The 18,051-nt window shown below is 56.6% G+C and overlaps 1 protein-coding gene across 2 annotated transcripts; it reads right to left on the bottom strand.

Annotated features, from left to right (window-relative positions):
• Positions 1-3,732: 3,732 nt before the first annotated feature.
• AK1 (adenylate kinase 1) lies at positions 3,733-15,205 on the bottom strand. Of its 2 annotated transcripts, XM_017892894.1 has the most exons (7): positions 15,085-15,205; positions 12,082-12,120; positions 10,498-10,533; positions 10,153-10,316; positions 9,300-9,416; positions 5,542-5,733; positions 3,733-5,297 (listed from the first exon to the last, which is right to left on the bottom strand). In XM_017892894.1, exons 2-7 carry the CDS (start codon positions 12,086-12,088, stop codon positions 5,229-5,231), a joined length of 585 nt encoding a protein of 194 aa, XP_017748383.1. In that variant the 5' UTR covers positions 12,089-12,120; positions 15,085-15,205; the 3' UTR covers positions 3,733-5,228. The 2 variants fall into 2 exon arrangements, with proteins under 2 accessions (XP_017748383.1, XP_017748382.1); XM_017892893.1 differs by lacking the exons at positions 12,082-12,120; positions 15,085-15,205 and adding an exon at positions 10,851-11,006.
• Positions 15,206-18,051: the final 2,846 nt, after the last annotated feature.

The following is an 18,051-nucleotide window of genomic DNA, read 5'->3' as shown; positions in this document are numbered from 1 at the left end:
TCCCACTGGCTGTCAGAATGTTCCAGCACCTTGGGACAAGCCACTGCCTGGAGTGTCCCTAGAGATAAGAAGAGTGTGACAGCATTGACATTATCCAACCCAACACCACACCCAACTCTCAGTCCACCAGTGGGGGTGAGCACTCACTGACCCTGCAGGGTCCTCTCCTCCTCCACACTCCTCCCTGAGCTCCTGCCTCCACAGGACCCCCTCTGGCCCTGCCTCCACCAAGCAGGATCTCCCGAAGCTGCTCACGGTGTCGGCTGTAGACCAGCAGCCTGCGCGTCACCACCCAACCTGGACCTGCTGAATCAGAATCAGCTTTTTCACAAGACCCCCACCCCAGGATATTCATGCGTGCACCAAAGCTGGAAGCACTGCAGATCTGACCTTCCTGTCTGGTTTTAAAACCCTTCACGGGCCTCGCCTATTAGGTATTTTTGTCCCAAAGGTTTAACCTGAATCTACGAAGACTTTACAATTAACTTCCAGTTTACAGAAATGTTGAAGGATAAAGGAGCAAGTTAACACCATAAGGAAGGACAGGGAATGTAGAAGGAGGAATTCTCTGCAGAACAACTGGTTCCTTCACAGCAAGACGGGGAGGGTGGTCGTAGATTAAAAGAGATCTTGGCTGAGCTCAATGACTCATGCCTGTAATCCCAGCACTTTGGGAAGCCGAGGCAGGCAGATCATCTGAGGCCAGGAGTTTGAGAGCAGCCTGGACAACATGATGAAACGCCGTCTCTACTAAAAATACAAAAATTAGTCAGGCATGGTGGCACCTGTCTGTAATCCCAGCTACTTGGGATGCTGAGGCACAAGAATCACTCGAGCCTGGTAGGTGGAGCTTGCAGTGAGCCAAAATTGCACCACTGCACTCCAGCCTGGGCAACAGAGCGAGACTGTCTCAACAAAAATATAAATAAATAACAAATAAATAAATGAGATCTGATGAACATCACAACCAAATGCGATGTGCAGTCCTGGATTGCATGCAAGTTTCAACAAACCAGCTGTAAGACACATTTTGGAGACACTGGGGAAAATTGCATATGGGCTGAATATTAGCTATTATGACAGTGTGTGAGAGTGGCAGGAGTGTGAATTTGGTGTTATTGAAACTCTGAGTTGTGGTTATTTAGGAAAATGTTCTTATTTTTGGTCATACTTTATTTATTTTATTTTTATGTATTTATTTTTTGAGATAGCATCTCACTCTGTTGCCCAGTCTGGGGTGCAGTGGAGTGCCCGGCCTTTGGTCATACTTTAGGGGCAAATTTTTCTCATATTTGTAATTTACTTAAAATATTTTGGTGGCTGGGCGCGGTGGCTCAAGCCTGTAATCCCAGCACTTTGGGAGGCCGAGACGGGTGGATCACGAGTTCAGGAGATCGAGACCATCCTGGCTAACATGGTGAAACCCTGTCTCTACTAAAAAATACAAAAAAACTAGCCGGGCGAGGTGGCGGGCGCCTGTAGTCCCAGCTACTTGGGAGGCTGAGACAGGAGAATGGCGTGAACCTGGGAGGCAGAGTTTGCAGTGAGCTGAGATCCGGCCACTGCACTCCAGCCTGGGTGACAGAGCGAGACTCCGTCTCAAAAAAAAAAAAAATTTTTGGCAAGGTCAGGCAGGGTGGCTCACGCCTGTAATCCCAGCACTTTGGGAGGCTGAGGCAGGGAGATCACCTGAGGTCAGGAGTTTGAGACCAGCCTGGCCAACATGGTGAAACCCTGCTTAGCTGGGCATGGCAGTTCACACTTATAATCCCAGCTACTCAGGAGGCTGAGGTGGGAGGATTGTTCGAACCCAGGAGGCAGAGGTTGCAGTGAGCCGAGATTGCACCACTGCACTACAGCCTGGGTGACAGAGTAAGACTCTGTTGCAAAAAAACAACCAACCAACCAAAAAACACCTCTTAGCCTCTCATTGCCCTTGTGAGAAAAGCCTGATATGTGTGTCGGCATTCGAAACCTGGTGAGTCTGGTTCGTACACTGCTAGCCTTGTCTCTTGCTACCGCGACCCCACTAGCCTGCATTACAGCCCCCCTCTGCGGTCTCAGCTCTCCCCACACCCACAGGTCCTTTCCACCTCTGTGGCTCTGCAGAACTATTCCCTCTGCCCTTCCTTGCCCTCTGTCTTGTGGTGAACTCCCAGGTGTCTTCAGGGCCCTGCCCCAGAGCTCTGGCTCAAGGAACCTCCCACCACTAGGTCTCCTCTGAGCTTGGTGCACTCAGCTGCTCAGAACTGGTCTTGGTTGAGTGGGTCTGATGGGATGTTGCGAACAGAGGCCTCTCCTTGTGCTGGGAGCCATACCGCAGCAGGCCAGGGGCCTCTGAGTCTCTGTCTTGCTGGCACGGCAGGTGCTCCAGCAATATTTGCAGAACGAGCAAACATGCATGAAGGAAATTCCCAAAGGAATTTCGGTGGCAAGGATGGGGTGGCGGTTCCCATGGCTTTAAAGCTTTTTGTGTTTCCAAGTTTTCAGCAAAGAGGACATCTGCATCTAGACAGACAGATGAGAGAGGGAGAGAGATGATAGGTAGGTATTGCTTACGTGGATAAAGTGATTCTGTGGTGAATCGTTTGACAATTTGAATCAGCTTAGGTTTCACAAACTGGGACTTACCCAGATGAATGAAGCTGTGATCAAAATAAAGATTAGGTAGATCATAAAGAACTAGGACCCACCCACCCAACCGCCTCCTTATCTTTATTACTTTGTCTTCATCCTGAGACAGAATGGATGTCTGAGACAGTGTGTGTGCGTGTAAGAGTGAATGTGAGTGGTTTGTGTGTGCACGTGTGTGTGGTGTGTGCACTGCGTGACTGTGTGAGTGTGCAAATGTGTGTGTGAATGTGAGTGGTTTGTGTGTGCACGTGTGTGAATGTGGGCATGTAAATGTGTGTGAATGTGTGTGTGCGTGCCAGTGTGTGTGTGGGAGTGGGAGTGCAAGTGTGTGGGTCAGTGTGTGTGAGTGTGAGTGGGTGACTGTGAGTGTGTAAATGTGTGTGGATGTGTGTGAGTGGTTTGCGTGCACATGCGTGTAAATGTGTGTGAATGTGAGTGTGCATGCATGTGTGCATGTGTGTGAGTGGGAGTGCAAATGTGTGGGTCAGTGTGTATGTGTGAGTGCGTGTGTGTGCATGTGAGTGTGAGTGTGTGACTCCAGTTTGACAGATGCAGGACCCAGGACCTGGAACCTGCTGCATCCCTGTGTGCCCCACACTGCCAATGCAGAAAACTGAGGACCAGCAGCAGAGGCCTCCGCACAGCCCCTGCCACCCAGAACCCCCTTGGGACAGGATGGCTCCCCCTACATGCCTGTCTTCTGCTACCTCTGCTGAACTCCTGTTTCTTTCATGTTCTTCTTTCAATAGATTCACCTTTTATAACTTAAAATCGTTTATTTATTTATTTATTTATTTATTTATTTATTTATTTTTTAGAGACGGAGTCTTGCTCTGTCGCCCGGGCTGGAGTGCAGTGGCCGGATCTCAGCTCACTGCAAGCTCCGCCTCCTGGGTTCACGCCATTCTCCTGCCTCAGCCTCCGGAGTAGCTGGGACTACAGGCGCCCGCCACCTCGCCCGGCTAGTTTTTTGTATTTTTAGTAGAGACGGGGTTTCACCGGCTTAGCCAGGATGGTCTTGATCTCCTGACCTCGTGATCCGCCCGTCTCGGCCTCCCAAAGTGCTGGGATTACAGGCGTGAGCCACCGCGCCCGGCCTAAAATCGTTTATTTTAAGGGAAACTTTAAATAACCAATGGAAATGAAAAACCAGCCCCACTTGCTATGACCAGCCCCAATTGTTCGGATTTCATTCGGGCAGGTGTGGCCCACAGAGGCTGTCTTGGCTTTAAAGGGAGCCCAGCTTGGGCCACATCAGGTGTTAAGGACACATGAGCACCAAACTGAGCCTTTCTCAGTGATGAGGTCAAAAAATGAAAGAGCGCAGGAAAGGTTCTCCCCAGGGGATTCTGGGGTGTCCCCAAGTCATCTGGGGCCCTGCATGCTTCGGGCCAGGCTGCTCTGGTAGGTCCATGGCCGTGGCAATGGACAGCATACACTCCTCACTCAGTGTGTTCTCATCTTGACCTTGAGGTGGAGGTGAGGGGGACATGGAGTCCGTTTTAGAATTGCAAATGGCTCAGAGAGGGTGAGCTGTGTCCAGGGCAACACAGGGGGAAGTCCTTCAGGTCTCACCCATTACCATGATTCCCCCAATTTCTTTTCTTTTTTTTTTTTTTTGAGACGGAGTCTCGCTCTGTCACCCAGGCTGGAGTAAAGTGGTGCAATCTCCGCTCACTGCAACCTCCACCTCTCGGGTTCAAGCAATTCTCCTGCCTCAGCCTCACGAGTGGCTGGGACTACAGGCATGCGCCACCATGCCCAGCTAATTTTTGTATTTTTAGTAGATAAGGGGTTTCGCCATGTTGGCCAGGCTGCTCTCGACCTCCTGACCTCAGGTGATCCTCCTGTCTCAGCTGCCCAAAGTGCTGGGATTACAGGCGTGAGCCACCTCGTCCAGCCTCCCCCATTCAATTTCAGTAACATGACTCCCCACCCACCCATGCCATCAAGATGCCCTTTTCAGACCCTCAGAGCCTCTTGCACCAAGGAAGCCAATGCACTGCCCACTGGGCCGGCTGGCGTGGGCTGCCCGCACTGCCCAGGAAGCCCCACTCAGCCCATGACCTTGCTGCCTGTGCAGTCCAGGCCCCGGCAAGGGCCAGGCATGGAACATATGCTCAGAGCGATGGGGGTCAGGGCCAAGGCCACAGAGCAAGATGCAGAGGAGCCCAGGCTGGGACCGGCTGTGCCTGAACATGAGCCCCTCAGAGCAGGGGCCCTGCCACTCAGCACCAGGTCCTCAGGCCACAAATGCCCTGTGCGAGGAAGGGCCTTGGGCCTCCCACCAGAGCTAGAGGAGGGGTGGCTGGCAAAGGGAGGCTGAGGAGGAACGGAGGGTGAGGGGCTGGGGACTCCTGGCCAGGTGGGCACAAGCACATGAATCAACTCCGACTGCAAGCAGAGAAAAGCAGTAAAACCAAATGTCCTTAGAAATTCCTTTAGTGCTCAGCTGTCCATGAAAACAGGATAAGCGGCTTCCTCCGTCTGTGCTCAGCCGGGCAGGGTGGAGGTGCTGTGCTCAGGCCAGGAGGACCTCGAATCAGGACAGGGGTGGGGCGGGGCTCTGAGCTGGGGAAGCAGCTCCAGTGTTGCTACTTCAGGGCGTCCAGGTGGGTGCAGACCTGGGAGAAGACACTGTCTACGGAGCCCTCAGCGTTGACCTGCGGGGAGACAAGCCGTAAGGGCTGAGTCACCAGGTGGAGCCGGGTGGGCCTCACCGTGGCAGGTCCCAGAGGCCAGGCCTGCCTCCCTGAGCCCAACCTAATTGACAGCAGCCCCTCATTGAACCAGTGGGGAAACCAAGGCTCGGAGAGAGGGGCTGGCCTAAGGCCACACAGCAAGCTGAGGCTGAACCACATAGGAACCCGTTTTTCCCGGAGCTCCCCCTGGGCCCGCGGGGCCCACCTTGCGCACAATGCCGCGTTTCTCATAGAAGGCGATGACGGGTTCTGTGGCCTTGTAATAGGTCTCCAGCCGCTTTTTGATGGTCTCCTCATTGTCATCCACGCGCCCGCTGGTCTCTCCACGTTTCAGGAGCCGCTGGGTCATGGTCTCCGGGCCTGCGTCCACATACAGCAGCAGTGTGGGCTGTCCGATCTGCAGGCGGGCACCATGTGACAGGGACCCCATTCCCGCCCCCTAGGGCCATCTCCTCCCCATCTTCCCATCTATGAGGCCCCAACAGATACCCCCTCAGACCCTCAATCCCTTCCCCAAGGCAGCCTGAAAGACCTTCCTAAAACCAATCTTTCCCGCCACTCCCCTGCTCAAACCGCTACCATGGCTCCCCAGAGCCCTCAGGAGAAAGTCCACACTCCTTGCCAGACTCAGAGAGCCTGACTCTCTCTGTTCTAGGCTCTCATCCACCTCCTTCCATGCCAGACCTGTGCCCATGCTGGTCCCTCAGCTGGGAGCCCTCTCCCCCAAGCCTGAGCCTAACTCGCCTTCACCTCAGTACCAAGCGTCAGGTTTCAACTCAAAGCTCACTTCTTCAGGGCGGTCTTTCTGATGCCACCCCCTGCCCCCCAGTACTCCCAGCCTCCTGGAACAGCCTCTTCCAGTGCCTTTATCTTTCCTTAAGCAGGTCTCCCAAGGGCCCCTGAGGGCAGGGAGGCACCTGTCTCACAATTTTGGGGTCCTTTGACAAAGGAACAAGGGATGAGGGAAGGGGTGAGTGGCTGCTGAGTTATGGGGGGTTCTGAGCAATCTCACTGTCACTGGAACATCATGTCATCCATGTCATCCATGGGACGCCTTGGAAAGGCAAGAGGAATAAGGCTCTGCAGCCCCTGCCTCGCTCAATCCGACCACCACAGCTGCCTGGCTGGGAGGGCAGAGCCACCCGTGACTGCCACAGCTTTAGGAATGGGATTGGGACCTTTAAGCCCTGCCTCCTGTTTCCAACTGCCTGGGCCAGCCCCCAAGGCCTTCTGCGCACCTTTGGCCCTGGGCCCCTGTCAAGGCCTTGGGGCACTGCCTCTCAGGTCAGGCTGTTTCATGCCTCTTTCCAGCTGTGTGACCAAGAGGCTTGCCCAAGGCCACACAGCTGGACAGAGGTGAGAAGCAGCCTGACCTCCGGCGTCAGACTGACCTGGACCCACGCTCACCTCTGCCTTCGTCCAGCTGTGTGACCTGGAACAAGCCCTTTGTCCTCGCCTGTGGTACCCATCCTGACGCTCATCCCTAGCCCTGCGTAGTGAAGGATTCGGGGTGACAGCGTCAGCTGCCTTCAGGGAGGACAGCTCCTCCTGTCCAGTGACCCCGCACCACCCAGCAGCTGCTTCTATCTTACAGATTACCATGGGGGCAAAGGCGGGCCTGGACCCAGCACTCTGACCTCGACCTCAAGGCCACCTGCCCCTCATCATCATCCATCAGCTACTGAGCTCCCCCAGGGCACAGACTCACAGTCTCTGGTTCATCTGGGTCTCCAGAACCAAGCACAGTAGGCTCTTTATACACCCCCGGCAGAGGTGGTAAATGTGGGAGAGCCAGCTCAGCCTCTGGGCTTGAGATTCTGGCTGTGGGGCCTCAGTCTCCTGGTCAGGACAATGGGCATTTAGCCCGAGGAGCCCACACCGGGCACTGCCAGTCTCCAGAAAAGCTCTGGGTGTGAACCGGCCACACTTCCAGGCTGACTCTCCCTCCTTTGGTGAAGCCCTGACGCCCCCTGGTGTCCAGAGCCAAGAAAACCAGCTGCCTGGACCCCTGGAGGCCACAGCAGGCCTGGGCCCAGGGCTGAGCCTGAGCCTGCCGCCCTCAGCGGCACCTACAACAGCCCTGGGAGGGTGGGGACTTTTTTTTTTTTTTTTTTGAGACGGAGTCGTTCAGGCTTGAGTGCAGTGGCTATGGCTCACTGCAACCTCCGTCAGCCGGGTTCAAGCGATTCTCAGCCTCCTGAGTAGCTGGGATTACAGGCACCCGCCACCACACCTAGCTAATTTGTGTATTTTTAGGACATGAGGTTTCACCATGTTGGCCAGGCTGGTGTTGAACTCCTGACCTCAAGTGATCCGCCCTCCTTGGCTTCCCAAAGTGCTAGGATTTCAGGCGTGAGCCACCGAGCCCGGTGACTTTCATTAACTCTATTTTCTAAATGTGGCCCTGAGGGTCACAGGTGATACCACACAGCTGGTACGTATGAGCCAGGCCAGGACATTCTTCAGAACTGTGGCACCTGACACAGCGTCAGGGGTGAAGTCTGAAGGAATCCAGCTAACCCCCATTTCAGATAGGGAAGGTGAGGGGCAGAGTGGGGTAGACATTTTCCTGAGGTCGTGCAGCCATTCAGAGGTCAGAAAATATGGCCTCCTACCCCCAGATGAGGCTGGAAGCTACGGAAGCCCAGAAGGCCCCACGGAGACGGGGCATGGGCATGAGACATGGGGATGGGAGTCTTACCCTGCCCTAGCCCACTGGGATGCTGGTTAGGCTCCCCGCAGCCCTTGCCGACCTCTCCCTCCTAGGCCCTTGCAGTCCCATCTGTTTCTCCCATACAGTCTTGTGACACCGAGGTAAAGGTGTATGTGTGTGCACAGGGCCATGTGTGCGAGCACGTGTGCATCCCTGCATATGTGTGCTGCATCTGTGTCACGCATGTAGAGGAGTGCGGTATCCACTACCGTGTGTGTGCACGCGTGCATGCACATGCCCGGCCTTGTATGAACTTGTGGGCTTTGTGCACGTGTGTGTGCAAGTGTCCACGTGTGTGTGTGTGAGGTGTCTCGCCCTGGGAAAGGTGTGTCTGCAGGGTGCCCCTGCTAGGAAGCTCAGGGCTATCATTTTCCAGGCCTGCTCTTTCCAGCCGGGCTCCTCATGACCCCTGGAAGCAGACCGATGTCCCTCCATGGCATTTGCAGCCTCCAGCCAGGCTGGAACATCCCTTGTCGCCCTGCCCACATATTCTGTTCTCCCCACACTGGCCTTGCCTTTCCAGCCCTGCCAATGCTGTTCCCTGACTTTCTGTGTGTTTATGGGGAGCCAAGCCCCACACTTGAAGGGCACATCCTGTCCAGTCCCCACACTGCCCCTTAAGGCAGCTGTGACCTGGTCCCCCCATTCCCTGCATTTTGCAGATGGGAAAACTAAGCTTCAGGAGGCAGAATGACTGGCCCAAGATCTCAAGCCATTGAGCTGGAATCTGAGCCCAGGTTTGGGAACTCCCCTGCCTGGCGCTTCCCCTTCTACACATTTTCTTCTACACTTCCAGGAAGTCTTCCTGGTTTTCCTCCTCACCCACACTCCACGAATCAGCCTCTGCTCAGAACTCTGACTTGCATAGCAGCCCCCGCAGGCCCGCCCATGGGGATGGGAATCTTTTTTTTTTTTTTTTTTGAGACGGAGTCTCGCTGTGTCGCCCAGGCTGGAGTGCAGTGGCGCAATCTCGGCTCACTGCAATCTCTGCCTCCCGGGTTCACGCCATTCTCCTGACTCAGCCTCCTGAGCAGCTGGGACTACAGGCGCCCGCCACCGCGCCCAGCTAATTTTTTGTATTTTTAGTAGAGACGGGGTTTCACCGTGGTCTTGATCTCCTACCTTGTGATCCGCCCGCCTCGGCCTCCCAAAGTGCTGGGATTACAGGCGTGAGCCACTGCGCCCAGCCGGGGATGGGAATCTTATCCTGCCCCAGCCCACCAGGATCCCCACTTGGGTCAGTGCCTTACCCGTCGCTCAAACTCTTCTCCTTGCTGCACCTCCCGCGGGTAGCCATCGATCAGGAAGCCTTTGGAGGTATCAACTTTGGCCACCATGGCATCCCGGAGCATGTCCAACACTGTTTCCTGGGGCATAGCAAATGAGGAAGGGGCCATGAGCCTCTCCTCCCCATCCCTTCTCCCGGTCTCTGTTCCAGCTGGTCCTGCCACCTGAAATGCCCTCTCCCCGACACAAATGTCCCAAACAAGCCTCTCCCTCCAGGAAGCCTCCTCGGAATTGTGGAGACCTGGACTGAGTGAATGAATGATGCATTCACTAGATAGTATTCACTGAGCCCCTCCTTCCAGCCAGGTGCTGTCCTGGGTCCTGAGGACATGGCCATGGGACAATCAGACCTTCCCTGCCCTGGGAAGCTCAGGGGCTGGTGAGGAGACAGACACATTCCACAGATGATTTCTCCATTTCCAAGCATGGCACAGGCTGTATGGGAAGAGAAGTGGGGCTTCTGGAGTAGAAAATTGGGGGGGGGTCTTAGGCCAAATCTGGGGAGTTAGGGAAGTCTGAAAGCTGAAGAAGAATATTCCAGGCAAGAAGGAGTATGGCTAGTTTGAGGGGACAGAGGCCAGGGTGGCTGGAGGATGGAGGGCAGGGGGAGAGTGGGGGGCAGGGCAAAGTCCTGCAAGGTCTTGGGAGCTTCTGGAAGGAACTTTCTGTCCAGGGCAATGGGGAACTACAGAAGGGTTTGGAGCCGGGGGCAGTTACGATCAGCTTTGCCTGTGTGTCGTGGGCTTTGCTGCTGGTGGGACACCTAGTCAGGGCTACCGTCATCCCCTGCCCCTCTCCGCACCAGGGCCCACTCACCAGCGGAACCAGCTGTCCCTTCTCCATGATTTCCGACAGCTTCTTGCCCCTGGCCGAGCCTGAGCTGACCTCGGCCCGCAGGAGGTCCCCGGTGGAGAGGTGGGTGTAGCCATACTTCTGCACGATCTTCTCACACTGGGTGCCCTTCCCTGAGCCAGGCCCACCTGCAAACGCCCACCCATTCACAAACCCCAAGACACAGGGTCTGAGGAGGGACAGGGGCTGCCAGGGTCTCCCAGCGAGGGAGGGGCAGAGCCCAGGGTGCAGCCCCAGGCCCAGGCTCCCTCCAGCGCCTCCCTCCAGCAAGAAGACCCTTGCTGCACCACCCACCTGCCCGCAACTCACCCACCACAAAGATGATCTTGGTTTTCTTCAGCTTCTCTGTGGGAGAGAAAAGGGGAGCAGGGCTCAGTCACTCGCTGGACTCACAGCCAGAGGCACCTCTGGAGTCCCAGGCCTGTGCTGGGCCCCAGGCGGAGGGACAGACACCGCTGGCGCTCCTGTCAGGGAGGCAGACAAGTCACAGCCCAGAGTGAGCAGGGAGCCTGGGAGACGTCTGGGAAGGGAGGGCGCCCCAGGCAGCCAGACGGGCGGAGGCAAAGGCCTAGAGGCTAAGTACTCTCCGCACTGCCAGTGGGCTGGGCCGCCAACCCTCATGGCGCCTCCCTGTGGGTGGCTGGACCCCAGGGGCTGGTCACCTCTGGCCCTCAGATCGTCTTCTCTGCGGAGGTCACTCGAGGAGCAGCAGCCCATAGTCCCGTCCTGCCGTGTCTCCCGTGTCCCCTGCCCTTCCCCTCTCAGGCCCTGGACTGGCCCATCACCCGCCTCCCCTGGCAGTGCCAACGTGGGCTTAGCAACCACAACATATGTTGCCATGGAGACAGTTGCCGGGGTGGAGGGCTGTGGTGGGCACGTAGAACTCTTGCCCAGAGAGGGTGGTGAGTTTGGCTCCAACCTGTCTCATCCTCCCTGCTGTTAGATCCCAGCAAGGCCACAGCCCCACTGGGCAGAGGGAAACTGAGCTCGAGAGAGGCAGGGCCTGCTCAAGGGATGCCAGAACCCAAACCGGAACTCAGGCTCCTCCCCTGGGCTCTGAGGCTCCCCGCTTCCCAGGGAAATAGAGGACCAGGCTGTATCCCACCTTGCTGTGTGACTTAGGAAAGGCCTGTCCCTCTCTGGTTCTCTGCCCCCTCCAGTGAGGGTGGGCCTTGAGGCTGGAGGGAGGAGATGGGCTGGGTGGCTCCCAGGGGCCCTCCCAGCCATGAGGCTGGAGCCCTATAGGAGCTGTCAAGAACGGCTCCTCCGGCGGGCTCCTGTCCCGGGGTGGGGAGGCCGCAGCCCTGTGGCTGTTGATGTTTGGAGCTCAGGCAGCAGCAGCAGCAGGCCCGCCGAGTGTCTTTAAGAGCTCCCCAGGCCAAGGCACAGTGCCAGGGACTGGACAGATGGTGCTGCCAGCAGCTGACGGCGGGCCTGTTCTGGACTCTCTGCCCGCCCGTGTCTCCCTCTAAGTCCCAGCCCATAGGAGCCAGGAGAGTCCAAGACTTCCTCAAGGCCCACCCTCACTGGATGATAGGGAAACTGAGTCCCGGAGAGGTATGGGGATTTGCCTTGTCCTCATTAGACCTGCTGTTTTGTGTATCTGTGGCCTCTCCAGGGGGCAGGGTCTCAGCTCTATAAATCCAGCATAGAGGATGTGTGCTGGGGCCCTCAGGAGCCTTGGGGAGGCCTCATCACTTCTAAAATTAATATTGGAGCTGGCACATCCCGTGAGAGGCCAGAGGAAGATACTGGAGGCTCCCAGCCAGGCCCCCTCTGGCAGCCCCAGAACCTTCTCCAACCCCTCCCAGAATGTCTCCCTGAGAGTGCACTCCCTTAACAGTCAGGCACACTGAGGCCCAGGCAATGGGCAAAAGAAGAGGAGGCTCATACCTTCCATCCTGCCAAGGTCCCGGGAGCCGTGTCAATGCTCTGCAAGATAAGGGCACAGGCTGGGGAGGGATTTTCCTCCTCACCCTGACTCACCTTCTGCTAAGCCACACCCAAGGCAACCGGTGTGTGCCAGATCCGACACGCAGTCTGAGGGCAGAGGGGGCTGCTGGTGGCAGGGAAGGCCCAGGACCTTCCCTGAGAAAGTCACCTTGGGAAAGTGACCTTGGAAAAATCACCTTTCCTCTCTGGCCTCCCTGGCTTCACCTGTCACAGAAGGGCAGTAGCCGTCTCCCATCTACCTGGGTTCCCACTGGAGGGGCTGGGACGGTAAGGATGGCACCGAGGGACATAAACAGTGGCCACACAACTGCAGAGCTGCTCCCCTCTAAACTCTCAGGAAACAGGGCGCGAGGCCAGCGTCTGCTCAGATGCCTTGACGACGCTCCCCAGGGCCGGAGGGAAGCTGCCAGGAGGCGGGAGGTGGCCAGAAACTATGTGTGTCTGGGATGAGGTTTGGATGGGGATCCTCTAACGGACACAGAGGCCTGAGGTGGAGGAATCTACAGCAGCCACTTGCATGAACACAGCCCTTTATAGTTGTCAAAATGAGGCGGTCCCAGGCCCTTCACCTCTACAGGTCCAGCACCCAGCCCCACGCATGGCCCCTGCACCCCTATCCTTTGAGGCTTTACTGCCCCCACCTTGGCCTCAGCCTGCCCATGAGCCCAATCACATCTGCGACCCCACCCTGTGCTGCCACAACCCCAGGACCTCCCCCACCTCATCCCCCCATCTCAGAATCGCCCCTGGACACCTTTGGCCCCCACTTCTTCGCCCCCACCCACCAGCCCTCCCCAAGGCCACTCACGACCACTACAGCCACACTCCCCTCCAGCCTTGACCTCCAGCCAGCAACCCCACCCACACTGGGACCTCCACCCCAGGCACCCACAGCACCCTCTCTACTTGGCTTCAGGCTCTAAGGACTCCCATCCCTGTGCAGGCAGCCCAGGCCTCTTTCCCCAGCCCCAGACATCCAAGCCCCACAGACAGGCCCCAGGAGCCTCACAGGCTTCCCAGGCTCTGAACAGCCCTCCCCAAGTCCCAGTTCCAGGCCCCTTTGGCCAAGCCATAGGCCGAGTCAGTGTGAAGGCTCCCCTCTCCTCTCCACAGCCCTGCACAGCCACTGCCCAACCCTCCACTCCCCAGGCTCTCTCCATCTGTCTCCTCACCACTATGTCCTGTGCTAAGCAAGAGGCCGGGCCACTGCCCCCGCCTCCACGTGGGTCTCGAAGCCTCCACACCCTGCCAGGCCATTTGCAGGATTTTCTCTGGCAGGCATCAGACCACATCACACACCCGCTTACAACTTTGCATGTGTTGCCCTCTCGGCTCCCAGACAAAGCCTGGGCCCCTTGACATAGTGGACAGGTCCCAGTGAGCTGACCTCTGCTCCCTCTGCAACCCTATCCGTTGCCACTGGCAGATGTTGTACCCAATGCCTGGATGCCTTTCCCCACCTCGCTATTGTGTGGGACTCAGTTCAGGAACCACCTCCTTCAGGAAGCCTTCCTGGACTCTGCCCTCCACTCCCACACTGGCAGGTGCCTCCTGGAAACCTGCCCTGTACCGCACAACCACGCTGTACTGGACCCCTCTTCTGTGCTGTGGGCGTGGGGTCCCACTGACTGGGCCTGGCACAGGCTGAGCATAGGGCTGGGGAGCCTCGTTCCATCCTCACTGCCGTCTTGGGAGGAAACTGAGGCATGGGGAGGAGGATAGGCTGGTTCAAGGGCCGGCTAGGGTCCATCTCGGCCCTGGGTTTCTGCTACTCTGGGCCTGGCACCCAGTAGGAGCTGAAGTGGCTTTGCTGATGTCCCTGCTGCCCCAGGCAGGAGTGGCAGCCACTTTTCCTGCTGAGTGTGCTTCAGGAGGGTAGGAGCTGCCAGGTGCCCCTCAGCAGCTGCCCATGGGAGGGGGAGTGTCCTGGGCCAGGAACAACCACAGTGAAGCCCTGAGAAGTGGCCTCGACCCTGCCCTGCCCTGCCCCCTCCTGGTAATCTAAGCCCCTCCGCCCTGCTGGCACCTGCCAATTCCTTGATCTAAAATAACTTGGGTTGTGAGGAGGCCTCACAGAGGACAGGGGTCTAGGATGGAGTTGGGTTACGGGCTAAGCACCCAGGCCTTATAAGGCCCCTGGGTTGAGGCCCCAGCGACTCCTAATATGACTGGATGGTCTGCTAAGGGGTCTGTGGGGCCGAGGCCCAGAGGGACGGTGACTTAACCCCAATCACAAGGCAAGGCCAAGGCAAGCCCAGGTCTTCCAGCTTCTGACCCAACCTAGTCGTTTCCCAGTGGGTAGCAACTGACTAGGGTTCGAATCCCAGCTCCATCACTCAGCTGTGTGACCTTGGGCAGCTGGTGCCCCTCTCTGGGCCTGTCCTGCTGCTGTTGAGGAGTACCAGGTGGCCACTGAGCAGTGCTGCCGGGAGGCCCCAAGCGCTGGCCCTGGGGCTCTGGTCAGGAGGCTAGGGCAAGCTCTGAGCATCCAGGGGGTGATGCACCCAGCACTAGAAGTGGTGTGACAGTATAGCTCCACCAAGCACAGAGGCTGCCCCTGTCCAGGTCCTCTGGGGCAGGGAGCCAGGCCACAGCTCCCCCTCTCTGGGCCCCAGCTGGGACATACCAAGGGCAGTGACCTGGAGCCCCAGGAGTGCCAGCCAGAACAAAGGGGTGACTATCTGGGAGGCTGGAAGGGGCTGCAACACACACACACACACACGCACACGCACACGCACACGCACGGATCCACAAAGGCACAGGCAGCGAGGCACAGATCCCCAGCGTCCGGGGAACAGCCACGCAAACACACACGAATCACAACCACGGATACACAGCCTCACAGACCCCAGAGAGCCCCGCACCAGCACGCCCCCGCTCTCCCCCGGTGCCGCTGCCCCTCCCCGCGGAGCGCCCCCCAGACACGCTCGGGCACGCACTGACCTGGGGAGGGGTGCGGGTGGGCGCCGGGGCCAGTGCGTGCCCTGCCCGTCCTCGCGGCCGCCGGCAAAGGCGACTATTTATAAGGCTGTCAGCGCGCGGCATGCCGGGAGCCGGCGTTCCCGAAGGCAGGGAGGGCGGGAAGGAGGGAGGGAGAGCGGACCAGGGCCCGGGAAGCGGGGCGGTACCGAACCCGAGCCCGGGTGTGCGGCGACACCGCGCCCGGCACCATGTGCCCCGCACCGTGCACCCCCAGGTGGCTGTGCCCACACACGCGAACTACACTTTACAGTTTGCCGAGAGTTTTCCATTGCGGTACCCCCACTGTGCCTAAGGTACACTCCAGGGTACAAGGCCAGGCTTTCCCTAGGATAGCTGGAGAAACTGAGGCTCAGAGAGTAGTGGCTCTTTGCGCAAAATCCGCAATGGTGGCAGAGACGCCAGACCAGGGAGCAAGGGGACTGAGGCATGGACTCAGGGGCTTTGCTGGCCACAGTCCCCAAGCCCGCCCTCAGAGCCTGCCCAGAGGCCCTGGCAGAGACCCACCTGGGACTCCTCACCTGTTGGGAGGGACGCTTGGAGCTTCTCTGGGGCTGGAACTCCCCCAGAACCCCAAAAACCACCCAGCAAGGTAGAAGATGATAGAAAACCAGCCCTGCTCCCCTGGAGCTGCCGGGCAGCTCACTCATCCCAGTGAGTGAGCGCTAGGATGTGGGACACTCAGAAGGCTGTGGATAGCCAGAGAAGGGATTTGCGCTCTTGATAAAAAGAATAGATCCCAGTAATGAGCACTCACTGTGCTAAGCAGCAGACTCCAGCCGCATCTGCGAATCCTTAGACACAGCAGAGGAAGGGGAGGCGAGCATGTCAAATACCTTGCCTAAGGTTCCCTGGTAGAAAGCCACGTGTTTATCCAGCGTTTTGCAGGAGGACTGGCACATAGTAGTAGGTGGTCAGTGATGTAGCTGGGCAGGAATGGGAGCCCAGGCAGCAGCCCCAGATGGTGAGGTGTGTTGAATTTGGAGTTTGTATTATAGGCCTTAGGGAGCCATAGAAGGTATTTGAGCAAGAGAGTGAGACTACTAGGAGATAGAGAACACCTTCAGTGGTGGTGCCTTAGCAACCACAACAGCCAGGAGACCAGGAGGCCTAGCATCTCTGCTACCTGTGATGTCAGATAAATCCTTACTTCTTGGGACCTTAGTTTCCCCATCTGTGGGGGGGGGGGGGGCAGGTGCAGTGGGGTCAGAGTTCTGCATTAGAAGCTGTTTGAAAGGCCCTCTCAAGGGTGTGTGCATTGGCACCTTTGGGGAAAGCAATTGACAAAGTAAATCAAAATTTCAAATGGACTGGGTGGGCATGATGGTCACTCCTGTAACCCCAGCATTTTGGGAGGACGAGGTGGGAGGATCACTTGAACTCACTTGAAGCCAGGAATTCTGAGACCAGCCTGGGAAACATAATGAGATCCCATCTCTAAAAATAACACACACAGACACACACAGACACACACACTTCAAATGCACCCTTCTACTTTAAGAAATTTGTTTCAAGGAAACATGTGGGCACAAATTTGCATAGGAAGGTTTTAAAGTGCCAGCAGGGACTCACTGGGATGATGGCACAGCCAGGGTGGGTGAGGAGTTGGCAATTTTCCCATAGGGTCTGAATGAGAAAGGAAGCCCAAGTTGTTTGTGGTTAATGGGACAAGAGGCTTCAGACACACATAGCATTGGTAAGAAACAGGCAAAAAAGCCGGGCGCTGTGGCTCATGCCTGTAATCCCAGCACTTTGGGAGCCTGAGGCGGGTGGATCACCTGAGGTCAGGAGTTTGAGACCAGCCTGGTCAACATGGCGAAACCCCATCTCTACTAAAAATACAAAAATTAACCGGAGGTGGTGGCGCAGGCCTGTAATCCCAGCTACTAGGGAGGCTGAGGCAGGAGAATAGCTTGAACCCAGGAGGCGCAGGTTGCAGTGAGCCAAGATCACGCCATTGCACTTCCAGACTGGGCAACAGGGCAACAAGAGCGAAACTCCGTCTCAAAAAAAAAAGAAAGAAAGAAATAGGCAAAAAGCCCCACTGCACTCTTCTGATCCCACCTGCATAAAAATGACTTGAGGTCATGCGCGGTGACTCACGCCTATAATCCCAGCACTTTGGGAGGCCGACACAGAAGGATCACTTGAGGCCAGGAGTTCAAGACCAGCCTGGGCAACATAGTGAGACACTGTCTCTACTTTTTCTTTTTTTCTTTTTTTTGTTTTTTGAGATGGAGTCTCACCCTGTCGCCCAGGCTAGAGTGAAATGGCGTGATCTCGGGTCACTGCAACCTCCGCCTCCCAGGTTCAAGCGATTCTCCTGCCTCAGCCTCCCGAGTAGCTGGGATTACAGCCATGAGCCACCACACCTGGCTAACTTTTTGTATCTTTAGTAAAGACGGAGTTTCACCATATTGGCCAGGCTGGTCTCAAACTCCTGACCTCGTGATCCACCGTGTCAGCCTCCCAAAGCGCTGGGATTACAAGCATGAGCCACCACGCCCAGCCTCTCTATTTTTATTATTATTAAAAGTAGTAAATTTTAAAAAGACTCCAAACATGCAAGTATGTGTGTGTGTGTGTGTGTGTGTGTGTGTGTGTATGTGTGTATGTGTGTGCGTAAAATCTATTCTCAGACTTTTCTCTTTTTTTTTGCATCTTAACTCTACAAAGTTAAAATTACATTGTCTTACAATCAAATCGAAAACATCTTAGAGTGGGTGAAATGAAACAGGACAGAGAGGGCAGGTGTGTGCCTGCGACCGCCTGGCTAGAGGCGACACTTCCACTTCCTACTTAAAGGCTTCCCCAGGCTTTTTTTTTTTTTTTTTTTTTTTTTTGAGACGGAGTTTCGCTCTTGTGGCCAAGGCTAGAGTGTAATGGCATGATCTCAATTCACTGCAACCTCTGCCTCCCGGGTTCAAGCGA

Source organism: Rhinopithecus bieti, unplaced genomic scaffold (genome assembly GCF_001698545.2).
Source record: "Rhinopithecus bieti isolate Rb0 unplaced genomic scaffold, ASM169854v2 scaffold_22745, whole genome shotgun sequence".
NCBI classification, from domain to species: domain Eukaryota; kingdom Metazoa; phylum Chordata; class Mammalia; order Primates; family Cercopithecidae; genus Rhinopithecus; species Rhinopithecus bieti.
Note: the sequence above shows the minus strand (reverse complement) of the source record. Positions and strands in the feature narration are given on the sequence as shown.